General features: G+C 36.3%; 1 protein-coding gene, 1 long non-coding RNA gene and 1 pseudogene across 2 annotated transcripts; all 3 read right to left on the bottom strand.

Moving 5' to 3' along the window:
* Positions 1 to 1,391: 1,391 nt before the first annotated feature.
* LOC148695947 (uncharacterized) lies at positions 1,392 to 2,345 on the bottom strand. Its single transcript, XR_015964106.1, has 2 exons — positions 2,112 to 2,345; positions 1,392 to 1,916 (listed from the first exon to the last, which is right to left on the bottom strand). It is a non-coding gene; the product is annotated as an uncharacterized LOC148695947 (long non-coding RNA).
* Positions 2,346 to 7,752: 5,407 nt separating this feature from the next.
* LOC137735733 (UDP-glycosyltransferase 76B1-like) lies at positions 7,753 to 10,331 on the bottom strand. Its single transcript, XM_068475175.2, has 2 exons — positions 9,721 to 10,331; positions 7,753 to 8,789 (listed from the first exon to the last, which is right to left on the bottom strand). The coding sequence occupies exons 1-2, from the start codon at positions 10,199 to 10,201 to the stop codon at positions 7,897 to 7,899; spliced, it is 1,374 nt and encodes a 457-aa protein (XP_068331276.2). The 5' UTR covers positions 10,202 to 10,331; the 3' UTR covers positions 7,753 to 7,896.
* A 9,502-nt stretch (positions 10,332 to 19,833) lies between these two features.
* LOC137733193 (UDP-glycosyltransferase 76F1-like) lies at positions 19,834 to 21,576 on the bottom strand (annotated as a pseudogene).
* Between the last annotated feature and the right edge of the window lie 2,520 nt (positions 21,577 to 24,096).

The raw sequence follows: 24,096 nt of genomic DNA, 5'->3' as shown, positions 1-24,096 counted from the left end.
AAATAAAAAATGTGAAAAGAGATGATGAAAGGGGATAGAAAAATGAGGGAAGAGAATCTTAATCCATTATTAATTGTTATCGTATAGGTGGCCGTACGCCCCTAACCGACAATTGCAAGCACAACCCACGACTATATTTCGATTGGAGGGGAAGTGATGAAGTGTTTACACGATAAATCATGCTGATAATCCATAGATTAAGGGATTCATTACGTAATTGTAAGTATCTTTGCTAAGACCAAGGTACTTTATTGTAAGTATCTTTGCTAAGCCCAATGGTTTACTGTTTATAGTAGGTTTAAATGTCTAAAGCCATTTCTAATTGAGGGTTAGCCAGATCGCTCGTTTTAACCTTTTGGTTCTTTAAAATATTAATATTTTAATTAACAGTACAGAACCATATTTGGCTCCACCTCCAACCAAGGGCCAAAGGGTCATAACGCTCGTTTTAGCTCTGTCACAAAAAACATCTCCAACCAAGGGTTAAACATAATTTATTATTTAAATTGAAAAACTACAACAACTTATATGAGAATTGAAATGGTGTAGGAATGGTGAAAATTTTGTGAGGAATGGTGAATGAATGGTTTAGGTATTTATAGGAAAAAAAAAAATAGAATTTTTAAGAACTAAAAAAAAAAAAAAAAAAAAAAAAAAAAAAGGGCCCAAAAATTTAAATCCAACGGTAAATGGCAATAGCTTTCAAATTTTTGTTTAAGCATTCTTCCTGTTGGTTATATCCGACAGAATTGCTGGAATTTCTGGCTAGCCCCTGGCTTACTGCATGCGACTAGCCCTTTGGCCCTTTCAGATTCCATGGGGCCCACAAGCCCTCTGGCCTACCCCTCGGTTGGATACAATTTTCGGACTATTTTCAACCATCTGAACCCTTTGGTTGGAGATGGCCTAAATGATCTTTGTGTTTTAACTCTTTAGTCAATTTAATCCATGTGTTTTAGTGTAGTCTTTGGATTTTATACCGTTAGCCAATGTAATCTATTTCGTTATCTTAGCATTAAAAATTCATTTTAAAACATTAAAAACTCTAATTATTTAAAGAAATATACTCCAATTAAAAAATGATAAGATTTTTGCCAAAAAAAAAATAAAAGTTAAAATGTATGTGTGTGTGAGGAAGAGGACATAAAGATGTATAGGGAAAAACAGAATCATCATAAAGAACATGCCGTGAGACAAAAAATTCTCCCTGAAACTGGATTAAGACACAAATATCGCTTATATTGCCCTGCATACCCTAAAAAGACACACTGTTGTTTTTTGTTGAAGTTTTGTAGAATTATAGGGTCTGAGAAATGGAAAGCATGCACATCCAAATACTTTTAAATGAGATAACACATGAGGCTTGCCAAACATATATGTATAAGGAGACGTCATTTTTAAAATTTGGCAGTGCATTCTATTAATAAGATAGACTGAAATAGCACAAGCATGAAACCAGAATTGGGAGGACAATTTAGCAGTTTGCAAAAGAGTGACTGCTATTTGAAGAATGTGTCTATGCTTTCTTTCAGCGAGACCATTCTGTTCAGGTGTATAAGGACACGATTTGTGATGAATTATGCCCTTATCAAACAAAAATTGTTTGAACTTTGAACCTTCATTAAGCAAAAACATTTTTCCTTTCGAAGAAGAATCATTAGCTAGCATTGCAGGTAAGAATGTGCCTGGACTAGAAGTGGTATCAAGTGTAGCCTCTTGTTCGCGAAGTTGAGACCTGAATTCCTTGAGGGAGATGACATTATCTCTGCCTCTGATTACCGTTCGAAAAGTATTTTACTCAGAAGGCAGACCTTTAAGTGCTAAAATCACAATATCATCATCTTCAAAGGGGACACCAGCAGCTGACAAATGATCCCGAACATCTTTGATGTGTTAAAGATACTGAGAAACAGATTCTGAAAGAAATTCGTAGAACAATCAATTAACAGAGATTGAAATGCAGAATCACAGCCTTAGAGAAAGATCAAGTCATTCAGACATTGCATCGAACAGTTAAGATGCACAAAGCTTAAGAAGAAGATCACAATTTCCAGATAGAATCGCACAAGTTCCAAAGAATAAACAAGATCGAAGATAGAGTTGAGAGATACCAGAGAAAGAGAGAATGCGGAAGCAGTAGAGAGATCGGGATGGAAGAAGCTCAGCCAAAATCAAGAGAGCTCCATCCATGGCATAGATACCATGTACATCTTGCAAAAGACGAATCCTTTAGAGAATATTAGAGAGAGAACTTAGAGAGAGAAGGAATCAATTGTTTCTGCATATTGCATTCACTGTACAAATGAGTTCATTACAACAGCTTATATAGCTTCCATTTACTTACATACGAGGCGCTAATTTGATATTGATGTGATTTTGATAAAATGATTATAAAAAAAAAAAACATTCAGTTTCAAATTTTTTTTACAGTTTTAGATGAAAAAAATGTTGGATTTGGTATAAAATTGGAATTTGTATTCCTAACTAAAGTAGGAATCCTAGTTGTAATGAGTATAGGAAACTTGGACGCAAGTTTCCAGGTGGTGTTTGGATTCTAACTTAGTTTAGGATTAGGTTTGTGGCTAGGTTGTTTAGTATAAATATGTATAAACCTTAATGTTAGGGTGTGTGAATTTGAGAGACTTGAGAGGCAAGAGAACTATTGTGAAGATTAATGTGAGTTCTTTTGTAATCCTTTATTAATTAATAAAGTGAGTTTCCGTTGTTCATATCTTTGTGTGATTGTTTTGGTTTAGTCATCTTGCTTGTGTTACAACAAGTGGTATCAAGAGCTTGGTTCAGTGATTAAGCCAAAACAATGACAAAACCTGAAGACTCTAGCAAGAGTAGAGATGATGGGGGCACTGAGGTTACCAAAACATCGGTGCAAAGTGCTACGTTCGAGATTGAGAAGTTTGTCGGGACTAATAACTTCACTATGTGGCAGTGCGAAGTTAAAGATGGGTTGATACAACAAGGACTACTTGTAGTACTTGAAGATATGCCTATGTCGATGAAAAAGGAGGAATGGCAGCGGCTGAATGCACATGCATGTTCCACAATTCGGTTATGTCTTGGCAAGGCACAAAAGTATGGTGTGATGAATATTTCATCGGCCAAAGAACTATGGGATACACTGGAGTCCAAATATTTGAAAAAGAGTGCAGAAAATAGACTTTATCTTAAGAGTAAGCTTTATCGTTTCCAATATAAGGAAGGAACGAAGATGATTGATCATCTCGAGGAGTTTAACAAAATGATTGCTGAATTGTTGAATTTAGAAGAGACGATCAAGGATGAAGACAAAGCGTTGATCTTGATGAATTCTTTGCTTGAATCCTATGAATCATTTGTTATGACATGGATTTATGGTAGAGAAACTATTAAATTTGATGAGATCCCAACTGCTGTGATGAATCATGAAGTTCGAAATCTTGATAGACAAGAGAGGAACAACTCTGAAGCACTAATGGTGAGAGGAAGATCAAAAGAAAGAAAGTCTGCAAATAGGAAGAAAAGCAAGTCTCGCACAAGAGGTAACTCAAGCAACAGAAAATTCTTAGATAAAGATGAGTGCGCTTTTTGCCATGAGAAGGGACATTGGAAGAAGGATTGTCCTAAAATCAAGGCTAAAAACAAGGAAAGGAAATATGAGGATTTAGAGGCAAACATTGTTGAAGCTGATGATGAGGATTTTGTTTGTGCCCTAACAGCAGCGGAAAACATAGACTATGTAAATCAATGGGTGCTTGACACTGGATGCACTCATTATATGACTTACCAACGTCATTGGTTCTCATCTTTCAAAAGTATCACCGGAACTGTGTATATGGGTGACGATAATCCATGTTCAACGCAAAGGATTGGCAGTGTTATGATTAAGCATCATGATGGTGTAGTTCGAGAGTTACAAGGAGTAAGATATGTTCCAGACCTCAAGAAGAATTTAATTTCCTTAGGCACCCTTGACCAGACCTCAAGAAGAATTTAATTTCCTTAGGCACCCTTGAATCCCAAGGTTGCAAATTTTATTCTGAGAATAATATACTTAAGGTAGCTAGAGGGGCGTTAGTGATAATGAAGGCTCCAAGAAGAGGTTTGCTTTACTTGTTGGAGGGCAAAACCATGGAAAAACAGGTGGCTATGGTGGTAGAAGGTGATCAAGAGGATACATCTTCTCTATGGCATATGAGGTTGGGGCATGTGGGAAACAAAACACTGCAAGGGTTGATTAAACAAGGGATTTTAAAGGGAGCCAAAAGTGGAAAAATAGATTTTTGTGAACACTGCATTCTTGGCAAACAAATAAAGGTAAAATTTGGCACTGCAATACATCAAACTGAGGGTATTTTGGAGTATGTACACTCAGATGTCTGGGGACCTGCAAAGATTGAATCTTTAGGAGGGAAGAGATGGTTTGTGTCCTTTATTGATGATTGCTCACAGAGATCATGGATTTATACGATGGAGGTGTTGAATTTTTTTTTTGAATGGAAAAACATGGTTGAAAAGAAAACTGGCAAGAAGTTGAAAGTCTTAAGAAGTGATAATGGCGGGGAATATACTTCTGATCCCTTCTTCAAGATATGCAAAAAGGAAGGTATTACTCGTCACTTTAGTGTTAGAGAAACTCCCCAACAAAATGGCATTGTAGAGAGGTTGAATCGAACATTGCTGGAAAAGGTGAGATGTATGCTTTCACAAGAAAAATTGCATAAGAGATTTTGGGCAGAAGCATTAAATTATGCATGCCATATTTTGAATCGTCTACCTTCTGCAGCTTTAAATGGTAAGACTCCAATAGAGTTATGGTCAGGAAAAATAGCTTAAGACTATGAAAGACTAAGGGTTTTGGGTGTGATGCTACTACCACGTGAAAGAAAACAAACTGGATCCAAGAGCAAGGAAAGCTATCTTTTTAGGGTTCAATAGTGGCGTCAAGGGATTCAGGTTGTGGAACACAGAACTCAAGAAGGTAGTAGTGAGTAGAGATGTGACGTTTAATGAATCCCATATGAAACTTAGAGAGGACAGGAATGTTGTCCATGAGGTGGAGCTATCAACAGATAATTCTCAAAAATCAAGCATTGAGAATGACGAACAAAATAAGGACGACCAAGAAGAAAGACAAGACGAAGAAGTTGTGGTTGACGATATTCAAGAAGAGTTTATTGCCAAGAGGAGAGGAAAAAGAGATGTTGTGCTTCCTGCCAGATTCAAAGATTGTGTTGCATGTATGGCATACGCGTTACCAGTAATCGAAGTTGATATCCCTACAAGTTTTACTGAAGCAGCGAGTAGTGGAGAAGCAAAGTATTGGCATGAAGCTATGGATGACGAGATGTTGTCACTCAAGAAGAATAAAACCTGAGAATTGGTGGAGTTGCCTAAAGGAAGGAAGGCCATTGGGTGCAAGTGGGTATATGCAAAGAAAGATGGAATAGATCATGCAAGTCCAGTAAGGTTCAAAGCCAGACTAGTGGCTAAAGGTTATGCTCAGAAGGAAGGAGTAGATTATAACGAAATCTTTTCTCCTGTAGTGAAACACTCGTCCATCCGAATTCTACTTGCATTAGTGGCACAATTTGATCTTGAGTTAGTCCAGTTAGATGTAAAAACTGCTTTTTTACATGGAAATCTGTCTAAAGAGATTTACATAAGGCAACCTGAAGGTTATGAAGAACAAGGAAAAAAGGGTCTAGTCTGCAAGCTCAACAAGTCACTATATGGTTTAAAGCAATCACCGAGGCAATGGTATTTGAGGTTTGATAAGTTTATGAAGGATCAGGACTACACTAGAAGTCATTACGACCATTGCGTGTAACACAAGAAATTAAGTGAAGGTACATATGTCTACTTATTAATTTATGTGGATGATATGCTTATTGCCTCTAGTGATATAACCGAAATTACAAAGCTCAAAGGTCAGATGCAGAAAGAGTTTGAGATGAAAGATCTTGGTGAAGCAAGGAAGATTTTGGGGATGAAGATCACTCGAAACAGGAATGAGGGTTTGGTGTATTTATTGCAGAAACAGTACTTGGAAAAACTGCTACACAAGTTTGGCATTAGTGAGGAAACCAAATCTGTGAGTACACCTCTTGCTCCTCATTTTAAGTTGAGCACTCAACTATGCCCTAAGCGTGATGAAGAAAAAGCTAGGATGAAAGATGTTCCTTATTCCAGTTTGGTTGGAGGGTTGATGTACGCTATGGTATGTACTCGGCCCGATATTGCTCATGCAGTGGGAATTGTAAGTAGGTTTATGCATAATCCTGGAAAAATGCATTGGGATGCTGCTAAATGGATACTGAGATATCTTCATGGAACAAGGAATACAGGAATTTGTTTTGAATAGAATGACGGAGAAATTGATAAGTTCTCCATTGGTTATGTGGACTCTGATTTTGCTAGTGATTTAGACAAAAGAAGGTCTACCACAGGGTATGTATTCACTATGGCGAAAGGTTCTATATGTTGGAGATCAATACTACAACCAACCGTTGCTTTATCAACCACAAAAGCTGAATATATGGCGATGGCTGAGGCTATTAAGGAGGCCATTTGGACACTTGGTTTGATAGAAGATTTGGGTGTAAATCAACACAAGTTGGATGTGTATTGTGATAGTCAAAGTGCCATTTACTTGGCAAAGTATCAAGTACATCATGCGAGGACCAATCATATAGATGTGTGATATCATTTTGTTCGAGAGATTATAGCTGAAGGTGAGATTCATGTTAAGAAGATTGCTACGGCTGATAATCCTGCTGATATGTTAACAAAGGTAGTTGGTGTATCAAAGTTCAAGCATTGCTTGGATTTGGTGCATGTTAGACAAATTTGAAACTTGGCAATGGTGGAGCGACGGAAGCAGATGAAGTCTCTAATGGAATTTCTTACCAAGGTGGAGATTGTTGGATTTGGTATAAAATTGGAATTGTATTCCTAACTAAAGTAGGAATCCTAGTTGTAATGAGTATAGGAAACTTGGACGCAAGTTTCCAGGTGGTGTTTGGATTCTAACTTAGTTTAGGATTAGGTTTGTGGCTAGGTTGTCTAGTATAAATATGTGTAAACCTTAACGTTAGGGTGTGTGAATTTGAGAGACTTGAGAGGCAAGAGAACTATTGTGAAGATTAATGTGAGTTCTTTTGTAATCCTTTATTAATTAATAAAGTGAGTTTCCGTTGTTCATATCTTTGTGTGATTGTTTTGGTTTAGTCATCTTGCTTGTGTTACAACAAAAAAAAGGCAAAAACATAAAGCTGCAAAACCCAGCTTTGAAAAACCAACTTTTTTCATATTTGTTTTACATAAAAGTTTATCAAACACTATAATACAACTTTTTTTTTTCAAAAGCATTTTTACAAAAAAAGTTTACCAAATACTCTGCTACTTTATTTCACAGCTGTTTATTCTCACAGCACAGCATAAATAATTTTTTTTAAAGCATAGAAATACCAAACCAGCAGTAAGCTAATTAATACGATCAGAGACTAACTGCCTGCTCCATCTTCTGACACATGACAACATCTCAACCCTTTATATCTTTACATTTATACCTCAAATACAAAGATATTAAAAGTTTGGATAAATTTTAAATTTTTGGTATCTTTAACGCAATCAGCTGCTATACGTCTCTTTCCACGTCTAATGAAGATTAACTTTATTTAAAAAATATGCAAAAGAAAACCTTATTAATCAAAAGTTACAGATTTTCTTAAGACATCTTATAAAAAAAATCTAATATTTGTTAACTCGGCATGATGTCTGCATATTAGCAATTTTAAAATTATCGAAATATCAACAATATTAATACACATGGTGCAAGGCTGCAAGCCAACAATACATTTTTATTTTATTGAATAATGCTGAGTTTTAGAAACAAACGATTTATAACGACAAAGCATATTGAACCAAGCCATCCAAGAATTGGTATGAAGAGCCACCTTCTTTATGGCAAAGATTTGCCGCCTCCATCAACTTTAAGGCTCTGTCTTTGATCTCTTCCCCTTCTTCCTCCACCATTAGTCTTCTAATTGTTCTTTCAACCTCACCTCTCTCAATCCCATGCTCCAACTGCATCCCTACCTTCCAAACATCGCTCACATATCTTGCATTCACCATTTGATCACCAAAGCATGGTGTACAAATCATAGGGACCCCTTCACAAATACCCTCCAATGTAGAATTCCAACCACAGTGAGTCCAAAAGGCTCCAACTGCTGGGTGAGCCAACACTTCTTTTTGTGGAGCCCATTTCACTACATGAGCCCTCTTGTTCAAAGCTTTTAAAAACCCGTCAGGCAACGTTTCAAGCCAGTCCGACCCTTGAACTAATTCAGGTCGAACCACCCACAAAAAAGGCTGGCCACTGTTGGCCAACCCCCATGCAATCTCCAAAAATTGAGCTTGATCAATCTTGGCCATGCTCCCAAAGCTAACATAAACAACCGATTTTGGCGCTTGAGCGTTTAGCCACGAAATGCAACTTTGGTCTTGTGCTAATAAACTACTTGAAGAAGAAGAGGTTGCGGGGCCACACTTGTGAAATGGACCTAGTGAGAAAATTGGAATATTGGGGTGATATTCTTGGCGAATTGTGGCAAGTGCATGTCCTTCAAGATCTTCAAAAGTATTGAAAATGAGTCCGTAAGAAGCCTTGGATTCATTTACCATGTTGGTTATTAGTTGATATAAATCCTCAGCGTCACAATTGGGCATCGTGGGTAGGTCTCTAGCTTTGATAGGTGATAGCTCGATCACTGGCTCTTCTAGTCGAGAACCTAAGTTTTGTGAAAATAAAAAGTCAAATATAAATTGTGTAAATCTTCGTACGTTCCTTATTATAATACGTGAAGTGATATTATTATATAAAAATGAATTAATAAAAAGACAATAATATTTCGGCAATTGTAACCGCTACAAGGAAATTATGACTAGCACTAGATATCCTTACTCAATTATGTGCACTAATAAATAATACATAGAGTCAGGATCCATTCATTATATATTTAGGCAATTAAAACACTTGTAGCAAGTATACGTTTATTGTCAAAATAGAAAGCCAACTATAAGCTTTCTATAGGTATATATATTTGGTCATTTACACATTCTAAAATGTTAATTTATGAGGAGGGAGAGCAAGGGATAAACATGCTTAACCTGGCTAATTATCTTAATTCAATTCCACATAAGTTGTTTAAGTACCAATTTGGATTCACTTCTAGAAGAATTAAAAGTGCTTTTGGTAAACAAAAACATTTTGGATCTATAGAGTTGTTTCTAAAGAAGAAAAAAATGATTTCTCAAGTGTTTTTTTCAAGCAGCATTTTTGATAGAATTTGGAACATGTTTATAATAAAGGGAACTTTAACGAAAAACTCCCGGTACTGTTTACTTTAACGAAAAAACATATTTTTACACTAAAAAGTCAATTCTGGTACTATTCACTATACCCTTTATTTTTTCATTATCGTTAAAACTCAAAGTTTTCAAACCATTTTCATTAGTTTCTCTTATAATAAAAGCACATATTATATTGCATAATCTCTTATAAACAAAAAACAAAAATGCTACTTACAGAAAGAATTTTAAACGAGTCATCAGTCTCGGTACGGTTGTACTATTATCATTCTACTCATATTATGTGGATTGGTAACAATGATGAGATAAAATGACATTTGATAATAGGGTTTTGTTGGCTTGAGATTGTACCTGCATTCGTAAGTAATCCTTTTTTCTTGAGAAGTGGAAATGTTATGTAAACAGCGAAGGAAGCGGCACACCCGGTCCTTAATATGATCGTCGGCAGCTTAAAGCTCTCCGCAACCGATCGAGTGAAGTTGAAGAGAGGGTCGGAGATCAAGCATGCAATGGGGTTCTCCGAATTAATGCCATCGGATAACAACTCGGCCAAACATTCTCTGAAAGGCTCAACACATTTAGCATTTAGAATAGAAAGAACGACGGTAAGATCCTTGATGGAGGCCTCGGTTTCTGTCAAGTCAACAGGGATTGAATGGTAGGTGAAGTGTGGGTTTCGGGTTGAAGGATTGAGGGAGTTGAAGTTGGTGTGGATGATGGCTATGGAGAAGCCTTTGGAATGGAGAATGTTGGCCAGTTCCAGCATAGGGTTTATATGCCCCTGGAATGGCAGTGGGCAAAGGATCAGTCTCCTGCCTCTGCTTTGCTCCATTTTTTAATCGAGATTGTTTGTTTGCATAGCATATGAATTTGCATTTTTTTTTTTTAATCTACAGATGAATTTGGTATTATCCTTAAAAAACGAACTGAAGACAATTTTTTTATATAAACTAGAGCAGCTGTCTCAAATTTACGCACGCAACTCCTAAAACTTTTTCTGATTGAATGGGTCGCTGATGTTTGATTTTTTTTCTTTTATGAACAACAGGCTCCCGACTTTTAAGACACGCAAATAAGATAGTGGAGGAAATCTTGGATCCCATTTGCATAAAGTAATTCTGATAATGGAAGGATTCCGGTGATTTTTTTAATTATGTCTATTTATCATATATCGTATTTATGAGGTCAGAAATTATTTTGATTTGGAATGAAGAATGTTGGCCAGTTCCAGCATAGGGTTTATATGCCATTGGAATGGCAGTGGGCGAAGGATCAGTCTCCTGCCCTTGCTCTTCTCCATTTTTGAATCGAGATGGTTTTGTGTGACTGCGTAGCATATGAATTTGGTAATATATCCTAATGCAAGGACGAACTGACGACATATTTTTTTATAGAATACACTAATTTCCGGTGTTTGACGATGCTTCATATAGGAAGAGAATCCTCTCCTAAGCATAGGATGGGGATCCTCCTAATCACGAAATTCGAACCGTTCAATTTTAATCCAACAGCTCTAAATAGAAAGTTTCTTAAAAAAATTATAATAATTACAACCGTTAGATTAAAATTAAATAACCCAAATTTTGTAGTCAAGAGATTCTCATCTTATGCTCAGGAGATGACCTCTTCCCTTCCTATAGAGCAGCCGTTTCAAATTTACTCACGCAACTCGTAAAATCTTTTCTGACTGATGGGTCACTGATGTTGATTTTTTCTTGACTCACACGCTCACGACTTTTAAGACTCGTGGATAAGATAAAAGGAGGAAATTTTGGTTCGGCTGAAGTTGGCTCTCCGTAATCGGTTTTATGTATTTTAACAATTTAATTAATTAATGTTATTATTTATTAAAAATTAAAAAATAAATATCCATACTTTGTTAGAATAAAAAAATAAAATTTTCTTAGAAATGAACTCACGATGTCATATTATCAACCAGCAAACTTGATTAGTTATATTGTTTAATCCAAGTTTTCCCAACACGAAAATGACAAATTGAATATGACTTTGCTTCCATAGACAGAGAAATATTTTCATGTCAACATGGATTAAAAAACCAGCAATATCGGCTGATATTTTACCGATATCGGGAAAATGGGTTTTGTCTGATACAAACAAATATCATAGGAATTACAATCAAATTTAGGAACTCAAGTGCAAAGATAATATAAGTTTAGAGAGATTTTAATATTTTGGATTTTTAACACAATCAGCTGATATACGTCTCTTTTCACTGAATATTAACTTTATTTATAAAAAAAAATAAAAAATAAATTGTTAAAAACTTAATGATCAAAAGTTACAGATTTTCTCAAGACGTTTTATAAAAATATAATATTCTTAAGTAGGCCTATCTGCTTATGAACAACTACAAGGTTGAAGCATCAACATTACCAATAAGGTAGTGCTATTTACGTACTTATTTTACTTCTCACAAATACTTGTTAATTTTTATTTATTGATTCTTCAATTCATTTAATCTAACAGCTAGAATTGAGGAGTGTATTGAAGACAAAAATAGATATTTCAATATCAACATCATATTAATAATATCCACAATATATATGGTTTTTAAAAAAAGTGTGGTTAATCTTTGAAAAATCCATTGCTAAAAGCATACACATGGTGCAGACGGGAAAGGATCATCTCCGGATCCTTTCCACCAAGTCCACCAAGGCACATAGTCCGGACCTTTGAAATTTTATAAACTTAAAAGTTCAATTTGGGAAGATCTGTACGTCGGATCCCCGGTCCGTAAGTTTCTATGATCCTTAAATATTACATATTAAAGTTTGGTGACGATTTGTGACGATCCAACGGTCGGATCGTCGATTCATATTTTGATCAAGTAATGTCTCATATTGAAATTAGGTTCAAATGATCAAACCACGTCATACGAATATTAAATACAAAATCAGGACATCTAATTGAACTTAGAAAGGCATTGTCAACCTACTAGCCACGTGCCGCCGCGAGTGGCGATTTCCTACGAACAGAAACCCAATTTTCCCACTAACTCTAAAAATTACCAAATTTCACAAAATGTAGATCTCAATGAGAAGAGAAAGTTTCATACCCATGACTAAGGCCAGTTTGGCCGGGAAACACTCAAATTGCCCATGAACTACCGAAACCCTAGAATTTGGTGTTCTTGATTCGATGTCAAAACAAACTCCGACGCCCCATCCAATGCATGGGCTTTGTTGTTGAGGTTGAGGGAAGTCTTTTGGTGGTGGTGGTCGACGGTAATCATTGTCTGATTCAACGAAAAAAATGAGAAAACCGCCGGAAAATCGTGGACTTTGTGGCTTCTGTTTGTAAGAGTGGGTTAGAAATTGAGAAATATAATACCACAAAGATGTTGGGTTCGGGGTTTGAAATCGGGTCAAGGTTGGTTGGGTGTTTCCTCACCTTTCTCCTTTCCCTCCTTGTTCCCCTTTTTGATTGGTTCCCTCTCCCTTTGAGCTGATTGGTCCCTTAACTAACATAAATATGATTGGTCTCTTTCCCACAAGGTGTGAGTTTAAAATAAATTTAAAATCTATAGTTTAGTAACGCAACTTCAAATGTCCGTATCTATACCGTTATAATTCGGACTCACAAACGGTTTTCGTTGATGAGCTCGTGGTTTCAAGATCCATTCGAAAACGTTACTTGTCACCTCGAAAGGTCAACAAATTTTAGATAATTAATTTCCAAACTTCAAACTTCATAACTAGTTTAATTAAAATCTAAATTCAAATAAATTAATATAATTTCTCAACAAATAATATAAAATCTCAATAATATAAATACGTAGATTATAACAGTGAAATATAGGAATGAGATTTCATAGGTCTTGTGCTAATAAACTACTTGAAGAAGAACAGGTTGTGGGACCACACTTGTGAAATGGACCTAGTGAGAAAATTGGAACATTGGGGTAATATTCTTGGCGAATTGTGGCAAGTGCATGTCCTTCAAGATCTTCAAAAGTATTGAAAATTAGTCCATAAGAAGCCTTGGGTTCATTTGCCATGTTGGTGATCACTTGATAAAAAACCTCAGGGTCGCAATTCGTCATCATTGATAGGTCTTTAACTTTGAGAGGTGAAAGCTCTGTCACTGGTTTTTCTAGCCGAGAATCTAATTATTGTCAAAATAAAAGGTCAAAAATAAATTGTCTAAATCTTGGTACGTTCTTTATATAATACGCGAGTTGGTAATATTATGTAAAAAAGATTAATACAAAGACTAATTGTCTATAAATATAAATAAAATAATAATAATAAAATATATATATATATATATATATATATATATATATATATATATAGGCCCTTTAAATTTGACTTTAATGAAATTATGTGGACATCCTTGTAAACACGAAAAATTCCTGCAACAAGAAACGAGAATACTGTGTACAAAATATATTTTTTTGTGTTTAATGATTTTGGGGTTACAATCTCTTTGTAATTTGATCCTCTGATTCTATCTTCGTAGGGTGTGGGTTTGTGGATGAGCTGTTGATCCAAAAGGCCGTCAGGGCTTGATCTAAGGATGAACAGTTGATGAATGGATCTTCAAGGGGCGTTGGGCTTGATCTTGAAGAATGGGTGTATAGGTTTGTTGAGATTGTTGATCCAAAGGGCCATTGGGGCTTGATCTTGAATAATGGTTGTGTGGATTTCTTCAAGGGCTTTTGGGCTTGATCTTGAATGAACGGATGATGAACGATGAACACTTTCTTCAAGGGCCGTCGGGGCTTGATCTTGAATAATGGTTGTGTGGATTTCTTCAAGGGCTTTTGGGCTTGATCTTGAAGGTTGATGGATGAACGGATCTTCAAGGCTTTTGGGCTTAATCTTGAAGAACGATTGGATGTGTGAATTTGTAGAGGTTGTTGATCCAAAGGGCCGTTGGGGCTTGATCTTAGGATGAACGGATGATGAATGATGAACACTTCTCTTCAAGGGCCGTCGGGGCTTGATCTTGAAGGAAGATTTGACGAAGAACGAAGATAGCTTTCTTGGTCCTTCGAGATTTGTTTGAGAGCTTTAGAGTTTCAAAGCTTCAAAGTTTTGGTGTAATGTAAATTCCTTTCTTTCTTTCTTTCCTTTTTTTTTTCTTCCTTTCTTCCCCCAAAATGAATGCCTTGGCTTCCTATTTATAGAATTCCAAAACTTGATTTTTGGATTTAAATAATCAGATGAAATAAATCATTTCTGCCAGGTATTGACACGTGTCCCATTTGATGACTTTTCCAATTTATTTCGATTTTTCGTTGAGTCACACGCTACATGTAAAATTTATATGACACGTGAGCGTTGAAATTTTAATTATTGGTCAACATTCATTTCACCGAAATTTTGATGTCTACAACCCTCTTGACCATTAGATTTGACTTTAATGAAATTATGTGGTTGAGATTAAATCACAAACCACAGAATCTCAACCACGAGATTACATTAAAGCCAAATCTAATGATTAAGATGATGTCCTCACTTTTTTTGAACAACAGGGATTCCTTCCCTTAAGGGCTATCTCTCTCTCTCTCTCTCTCTCTCTCTCTCTCTCTCTCTCTCTCTCTCTCTATATATATATATATATATATATATATATATTCTGTCAAAATAGAAAGCCAAACACAAGTTTTCTAGTAAGTACATATATTTTGTCTTTTAACAAGATAGTGCATATTCTAAAATGTTAATTTATGAGGAGGGAGATCACAGGATAAGAGGATCATCAACGGGGGTTTGATTCTTCTTGAGGCTACTATATTTGTAGCTTTAATAAAAAATTTCACCTCCAATGAGCTAGAAAATGAGGCTACTTTTGTCACAAGGGCTAACAATTTCATTCTTTGGGTAGCCAAAGAAAAAAAAAAAAAAGCTACATCCGGCACCAAAAAGCAAGAGAACCCACACCAAATTGAGAGCTCAGTCTTGGTTTCTTTTCTGTTTTTTAGTTTAGAAATGGGGTCCATTTATAAATCCAAAAACTGATTTTAAGAATTTATTTTCAACTCTTTCATTAATCAAGAAAATATAAACAAACAACGATTATATTCTGTGTGTTATTAATTAAGAAAAAAATGTTGTGCTTTTTGCTTAATCTTCTAGATTGAAAAGTTCATAAAAAGAAAAGTGATGAAACTTAAATCAAACATAAACCAACGGATGAGATTAAGATAAGAAGACCAAATCTAACGGTGCATAGGTGATGAAATCTAACTTTGTCAAAATTTGAAATTTTTTTAGGTTGAAAAGTTCATAAAAATATTTAATATAACACGTTCAAAAACCAACTTAAGAAAAGTTAAGATAACAATAAATTTACAGCGTAATCAAATTATTACATAAATAAATATATAGCCTATATAGAGCCTGAAAGGTATTTAGCCTCGTATAGAGCTAGAAAGGTATATAGCCCCTTACTGTGAGAGATTCATTTTTAGATTCTTCGACACATCCTGACCCGGATTGTCCACTAGGACTCCGAATTGAGATGTGCTGGCTTCATCACCTGGGCAGACAATATTGTGCTATGGTAAAGTCAAGCCCGGGATGTGGTGGGGGTCCAAGTCGGGATGTGTCAGTCTTAAAGATTTCTTGAAGCTCTAAATTGAGCTATATCCACTACTTTTCTAGCTCTATATAGAGTCCCTCATTGGAGATGCTCTAAACATGCTAACCTGGATAGTTATTTTAATCCAAACAAAAATACTACGTTTACCATCTATTTATACCATCATTTATATCATCTCTCTAATAGAGATGAGACCACATATGTTGATACGTTCTACCTCTATTAGAGAGATGACACAAATAGATGATCCATCTATTTATATCATCATTTGTGTCATCTCTCTAATAGAGATGAGACAACATGTGTTGGTACGTTCTACCTCTATTAGAGAGATGACAGAAATAGATGGTCCATCTATTTATACCATCATTTGTATCATCTCTCTAATAGAGATGAGACCACATGTGTTGGTACGTTCTACCTCTATTAGAGAGATGACAGAAATAGATGGTCCATCTATTTATACCATCATTTGTATCATCTCTCTAATAGAGATGAGACCACATGTGTTGGTACGTTCTACCTCTATTAGAGAGATAACATAAATAGATGGTAAGATTAGCATTGCTCTACTCCACATCTGCATAAGTTGTTTATGTACCAATTTGGGATCGCTTCTAGAAAAGTTAAAAGTGTTTTGCAGTTACCAAAACATTTTTGGATCTGTAGTTATTTCTAAAGAAGAAGAAGAATCACTTTGAAGTTTTTGCCAAGAAGCACTTGAGTTTTTAATAAAATTTTAGACATGTTTATAACAAAGCATTTTATAATCTCTTACGAAAAAAAAACAACAATATTACTTATAGAAAGTAGGGGTGAGTTCAAAAAACTGAAAACCGAAAAAAACCGAAAACCAAACCAAACTGAGGCTAAAAAAAAACCGAACCGAACCGAATTTGGCTGGTTCGGTTAAAGTTTTTTAGGTTTGGAAACCGAACCGGACAGAACGGAACCGAAAAAAAATCATATATAAATACTAAAAAATACATGTTGCCGTCAGGGTTTGAACCCTTTCCTTGCGGGTTGGGGTTGGTTGTTGCAAGCCAACTTGACTGTAGGCTTTGTGTTGTTATAATTGTACCAGTAATTTATTTATAGGTTTCTTATGTTTAATGCTTTATAAAATTTCTTAACTTTACAAACCCTAGCCGTCTCACTCCCATTTCATTTCAGATCTCAAACACCTCTCTGTTTCGTCCGCTGCTTCCTCTTTGCCTTTGCTTCCTCTCTCTCTCTCTCTTTCCCTCCCTCTCCCTCTCCTTCCTCTCTTCCTCCAAATCACCCTATCTCCAGTCTTCTCCTGTCCTCCTTGCGGATTCCTTCTTCCAAACCATGATTTTCCCTCGTCCTTTTCGAGATCGGACGAAAAGAGGAATTGAAAGAGCTTGCGACGATCATGGCGATATTGCTGCAACAAAGGTTGTGGTTTTATTTATTTGTCAGTTCATAGGTTTTTAATTGTATGGTTACCCATTTGAAATTTATGTAATTTAAGGTGAAAAAGTTTGTATTTTTCTCTGAATATGTTTTGGAATTTTCTAGATCTATTGTGGACTTAACTGTGAATTTGAATGTGGGCACTGGGCATGTGCTATTGAAGTCCGATTATGGTATTCAGAAGAGCCCAATTGCTTTTTTTTTTCCGATTTGCATCGATCAGTTAATTTGTTGAGTTATTTCATGATTTTGTAAATTTTAAAGTTTTTGAATTTTGAATCCTGGAGATGTACATTTCCTTGAAGAATATATGTTTATGTATTTGCTTAACTTTTGAAAATTTGAATTCGTTCTGCTTGATCACAAGTAGTTGAATTACTTGAATACATTCAGGATTTTGAGGCTCTCAATTCTCTAATATATGAGAACTGGGAGGTTGATAGGTAGGTTCCTTCCATTTACATCATTTAAAAATAAAAATAAAAAACCGAAAAAAACCAAAACCGAACCGAAAAAAACCGAAAAAAAAATGAATCGAACCGAACCGAATCGAAATTTCGGTTCGGTTTCGGTTTTGGCAAAAAACCGAACCATTTTGAACCGAACCGAACCCTAATAGAAAGAATTCTAAACGAGTCATTAGTCTCGATATAGTGTCCTCATTCTATTCATATTATATAGATGTGCAATGATGAAATTAAAACACATGTAATAACAGGGTTTTGTTGGCTTGAGATTTTACCTGATATTGGTGGGTAACCCTTTTCCTTGAGTAGTGGAAGTGCAGCATAAACAGCCAAGGAGGCGGCACCCCCGGTCCTTAATAGGATCGTCGGCAGCTTAAAGCTCTCCGCAACCGATCGAGTGAAGTCGAAGAAAGGGTCGGAGATCAAGCATTTAGCATTTAGAATAGACAGAACAACGGTGAGATCCTTGATGGAGGCCTCGGTTTCTGTCAAGTCAACAGGGATTGAATGGTAGGAGAAGTGTGGTTTCGGGTTGAAAGATTAAGGGAGTTGAAGTTGGTGTGGATGATGGCTATGGAGAAGCCCTTGGAATGGAGAATGTTGGCCAGTTCCAGCATAGGGTTTATATGCCCTTGCAATGGCAGGGGGCAAAGGATCAGTCTCCTGCCTTTGCTTTGCTCCATTTTTGAATCGAGATTGTTTGTTGTTTGCATAGCATATGAATTTGGAATGAATAAAGCTTGGTTACTTTTTTTTTTAAAAAAAAAGCAGGAGCTCTCACCCAATAACAACTTGATAAGCTGAACAAACAACTCAGATACTAGTTAAGCTGTTATTGGAGAGAAATTTTTCATTGTGACCGGAAAACGGATATAAATGTTGGAAAATTGTATTTTTTTTAAATTATTAATTTTTTAATACACATACCTCACTATTTATATAGTGAGACGTGATGTACCACGTCATGTTCCGATCACATTGAAAAAAATTTCGTTATTACGTAAGAGCAGGAACTCTTGTATTTTTCAATTAGCTTTGTTCATTTGGTTCTGAACTACAGGCTCACTACTTTTAAGACTCGCAAATAAGATAGTACAGGAAATCTTGGATCCCATTTGCAAAAAGTAATTCTGATAATGGAATGAGCATACTCACCGGATCCCTTTTTTAGGAATCAATGACTCTTTAATTGAATCTATTCATCATATATCATATGGTCAGAAATTATTTTAAATATTTTATTTAAAATTAAACATAAATAGTACTTTACAAAAATTGACCACAAGATTTACGATAAACAGACACGATTAAATAATCCCCTAGATTCTCACAAAGTAAATCCAAAGATGATCCTCATTCCTGATAATGCATTATCATACTGGTTCAATCACTACCGATTTTCTTCACATTTTAACAAGTAATAATTTGACCTATTAATGCTATCGTTGTCAAAAAAAGAAAAAACGTATACATACATACATATATATATATATATATATATATATATATATATTCTTAGTTTGTTCATTTCTTTTTGCTTATTGAGCTGGGCCTACTTGGATTTCCACAATCTCCGTTGGGTTTTTGCCTTTTTTGGATTGCCCTGTGGAACCCCTTTTTTCGTTTTTAAATAAGAGGGTGTTAACGAAAAACCTACGGTACTATTTATTTTAACGAAAAACTATATTTTTACATTAAAAAGTCAATATTGGTACTAATCTCTTTATCCTTTATTTTGTCCTTATCATTAAAACTCAAAGTTTGTCAACCATTTTCATTAGTTTTCCTTTTAAATAAATGTTAATTTGTGACAAAAAATAAAATAAAAATTGTTGTTAGAAATGTCAAGTTAAAATAGAAATAGTGGTGGAAATGTGTTGAGCCCTTACATAACGACGTGGGTTCAAATTCCGTCAGTGATTAATCTAACAAAATCTATTGTTTAACAAAAAAAATAGGAACAAAACAGTTTTGATGCACTATTTATATGTTATTCTTGTAGAACACCAAATGGTTTGAATGATAAAATGTGTTTAACCAACCCATCCAAAGATTGGTTTGATGAGCCACCTTGCTTGAGGCAAAGATTTGCCTTCTCCATTAGCTTCAAGGCTCTGTCTCTCATCTCTTCCCCTTCCTTCTCCACCATTACTTTCCTAATTGTTTTTTCAATCACACCTCTCTCAATCCCATCTTCCAACTGCGACCCGACCTTCCAAACTTCACTCGCATATCTTGCAAGAACCATTTGATCAGCGAAACTTGGCGTACAAATCATGGGGACCCCCTCACAAACACTCTCAAATGTAGAATTCCAACCATTGTGGGTCCAAAAGGCTCCAGCTGCTAGATGGGCCATCATTTCTTTTTGTGACGCCCATTTCATAATGTGTTACCTCTCGTTCAAAGTCTCGACAAACCCACTATGTAATTGTTTGAGGCAATTCGATCCACGGACTAAATTAGGTCGAACCACCCACAAGAAGGGTTGGTTGCTATTGCATAGTCCCCTAGCTATCTCCAAAAATTGAGCTTCTTCCATTTTGGCAACGGTCCCAAAACTCACATAAACAACTGACTTTGGTGCTTGAGTGTTTAGCCCTGAATGCAACTTTGGTCTTGTGACAATAGGCTATTTGAAGAAGGGGAAGGGGAATACTTGTGAAATGGGCCTATTGGGAAAATGGAGTTTTAACGAAAAACATGCGGTACTGCTCACTTTAATGAAAAACCACATTTTTACACTAAAAAGTCAATCCTGGTAACTTTACCCTTTATTTTGTCCTTATCATTAAAACTCAAAGTTTTCAAACCCTTTTCATTAGTTTTCTTTTAAGAAAATCGAAGTATTCGTAGATATCCGTGACTTATTTTGGCCAGTGAAGTTTCTTCAAGGTCTTCAAAAGTATTGAAAATCAGTCCATCTGAGGCCTGAGTTTTACTTGACACGTGAACAACGAACTCAAAATTTTTATCGGCATCGTACCCTTTGACCACTGGAAGGTCTTTGAATTTGAGAGGTGGAAGCTCCTTCACCAGCTCTTCTAGTCGAGAATCTACTTCACCAGCTCTTCTAGTCGAGAGTCTATTTGGAAAGCAATAACTAAATATTAGTTGTCGAATTAGTATACATGAATTAGTAATATCATGTGACTGTGCTACACATAAATTTTTTGAATTGAGTGATATGCAATGTTAAGAATGAAATTGCTTGTAGGGTTGTACCTTGTATGGGAAGGTAACCCTTTTCACGCAGAAGAGGAAATGCAGTATAAACAGCAATGCAAGTGGGACCCGCTGTCTTTAGCACATGCCTTGGGAGCTTGAGGCTCTCAGCAATAGGTTTTGTGAAGTGAAAGATAGCATCAGAAATTAAGTAAGCAATAGGCTCCTCTGAGTTAGCGTCAGCAGATAACGAGTTAGCGTCAGCAGATAAGAAGCTAGCCAAGCGTTCGCGGAACGGTTCAACACATTTGACATTCAGAAGAGAAAAAAGATGGACCATGTTATTGGCGGCCGCCTCGGATTCAGATAAGCTGTCAGGGATTGAGATAAACATGAAGTGTGGATGGGCTGACGGGTTGAACTTGTGAGAGTTGAAGTTGGTGTGGATAATGGTTATGGAGAAACCCTTGGTGTGTAGAATGTTGGCCAGTTGCAGCATTGGGTTTATATGTGATGCAGGACAAGGCAAGGGGAAGAGCATCACTCTTCGGTGTTTCCTCTGCTCCATTAGAGTGATTATGTGCTTGCTTGGCTTGAAAATGTTGTGACTTTTTCTTTATTTATACTAGCTAATTGGAAGCTAGGGCATATGTCACAATCTCTGTGCCTAATTTTATAAAAGGGTTTTGAACATTAGTCCTTGTAAAATATTAGAATTTAAAAAAAAAAAAAAAAAAAATTGGTGCTAGATTACACATTCAATTTAATCTCTTAAAGTGTACTTTTATTAAAATTTATATTCTATTTTTGTTATTTAATGTGTATTTTTATTTAATGTCTCCACATTAAAATTTTAATTTTATTGATATGCACATATTGGTTCTTTCAATTATAAATGAACATTAATGAGAAAATATTAAAAGAAATTAGTGACACACAAATATGTAAATGCATAAGTGTACAAAAATGACAAAACCGAAATGTTTGTACCTACATATATTACAATGAACCTAAATTTATTTATTGAAATGTATTATATTGAATTAATGTACCTAAATGTCAATACCGAAATGTATTATTGTTGATCCTAAAAATTACAAAGCCTACGTGGCGCACAGGCCGAGTAACTAATAAGCTAACTACGTCATTCGGTTGAATGCGGGGTGTGCCAACTCGTCGGCCGAAGAGTAAAATTTGTTGATGTTGCGTTGAGCACGTTGCTGACTTTTTTATCTTGCGACTGCGTTCGAGGAAGGAACAAATCTCGGCTTTCGGATTCTCGAGCCTGAAGACAAAGCTGCTAGTTCTGCGAAGTTCACAAATCGTCGGCGTCAGATTCAATCACAGTGATTATATTCGTGAGAGTATAAGCATGTCGAATCGACACCAGACTATATGGACACAAGTATTCAAAGGTGATGTATGTCTTGATGGTGAATATGGTTCGACCGTCAGAATGCCGAACTCTGAAACTCACTTGTGAGTATCCAATTATAAAATCACTCGGCATTCAATGTGCCGAATGTCGTAACTCGTAACACCTTACTTCGCCGAGAAGGCTAATAAGATGACCTCTGCCAATAAGGATTCGGAGACCGTTCTTGACAGAAACTTGGATAGGTAACCAATCGGCCTCGACGCAGTGCTGTTTATCCAAACTAAAGGTGCTCCTTGGTCGGCTAATTCTACGACAACAATGTTGTTTATCCAAACTGAAGGTGTTCGTCGGTTGCCTTCACAGTGTTGTTTATCCAAACTGAAGATGTGTCGGCGGAAAAAAGAAAATAAAAAATCTCAAGATGTTTGAGAGGTTTTGCGCAGGGCAGTTGTGTGTTGAATTGGAAGTCCTCCAATTGTTGCATGATGTCTTGTATTTATAACACCAAATCCTCATTAGATCGAGTCAAAATCATATTTGGATTGGGACTTCTTGTTCTGTTCCAACTCTACTTCGACCAATCCTGCCCTTATTAGGACTTTGAACTCACCCCCTTTTTTAGGCTATATTCATTGTTGGTCGAGAATCCAAAGTGCACTAGGACTTATTCGACCCTTTTGCTCATCCGAACTACTCCCTCTTGCGATAGGACTCGACCATCCTTGTTAAATGGCTTGGGATCACCAAGCAGCCCATAGTATATTTGAAACAGCTTTGAGCCGAGCATAAACCTACACTCGGCCCAACAATATTATTTTGGGCCCAAACATTACCCCCTTGCTTTTGAGGTCGTCGACCACCAATCCTCGATCGAATCTCGACCTTGAAGAAGCGAAAACGTCTTTTGCCTTTAGACTTAACTGCCTCGATAACCTTTTGCCTTTAGACTTAATTGCCTCAGTAACCATCACCATGCGCATTTATGAAATAGGATTGCACAATCTTTGTTTTTCCCAATGTCCTGCCACGTGTTGACTCTCTGATAACCCTAACAGCCCTTAATCATGGCCTTTGAAAATGTGAGCCCGCCGAAGCGTCTTTTCCTCATCAATGCATTAAATCCGCCGCCGCACGTAATCGTGCGTCCTAAAACCTCGAGAACCTCAATCCTATCCTTGGAGATTCCCGAGATATCCGAAATGATTGGCCATTTCCTGGTCGATTTTTCCCTCAAATTTTGAAAATCAAAACGCCTTCAATCCTCAAACGTTTGACCTTCCTCTCAAATGCCTATAAATACCTGAATTTCCTTCATTTGCATTTTACGTCTTCAGAAACTTTGAACCTCCTCTCGCCATTCTTGCTTTCTCAAAACCAGAAAGTCTCAAGCTCACATCCCACAAACCCTTTTCAAACCCACACGAATCTTTAAATCTTCATTGATGGCATCCTTCATCTCAAAGTTCTTTGACGAGTGCAACAAATATAAAGATTTCATTGACCGGAGCACCATCAAAATATTGCGCTTCAAGAGTGACCTAAACACCAATCATCAAATTCTGGGCCACTTTTCAAAAACGTAGTGCCATCTTGCTTCACCAACCCTCAAAGAACAGTGCCTAACACCCTTGCTGCAAAGGTTTGATTGGTCGAAGTGGTGCTTGGCACGGCCCCAAGGAGCTTGGCCTTCGACCACTGCAACCTGGGCTG

The sequence above is a fragment of the Pyrus communis genome, chromosome 7 (genome assembly GCF_041283825.1).
Source record: "Pyrus communis isolate YQ-2024b chromosome 7, ASM4128382v1, whole genome shotgun sequence".
NCBI classification, from domain to species: domain Eukaryota; kingdom Viridiplantae; phylum Streptophyta; class Magnoliopsida; order Rosales; family Rosaceae; genus Pyrus; species Pyrus communis.
Note: the sequence above shows the minus strand (reverse complement) of the source record. Positions and strands in the feature narration are given on the sequence as shown.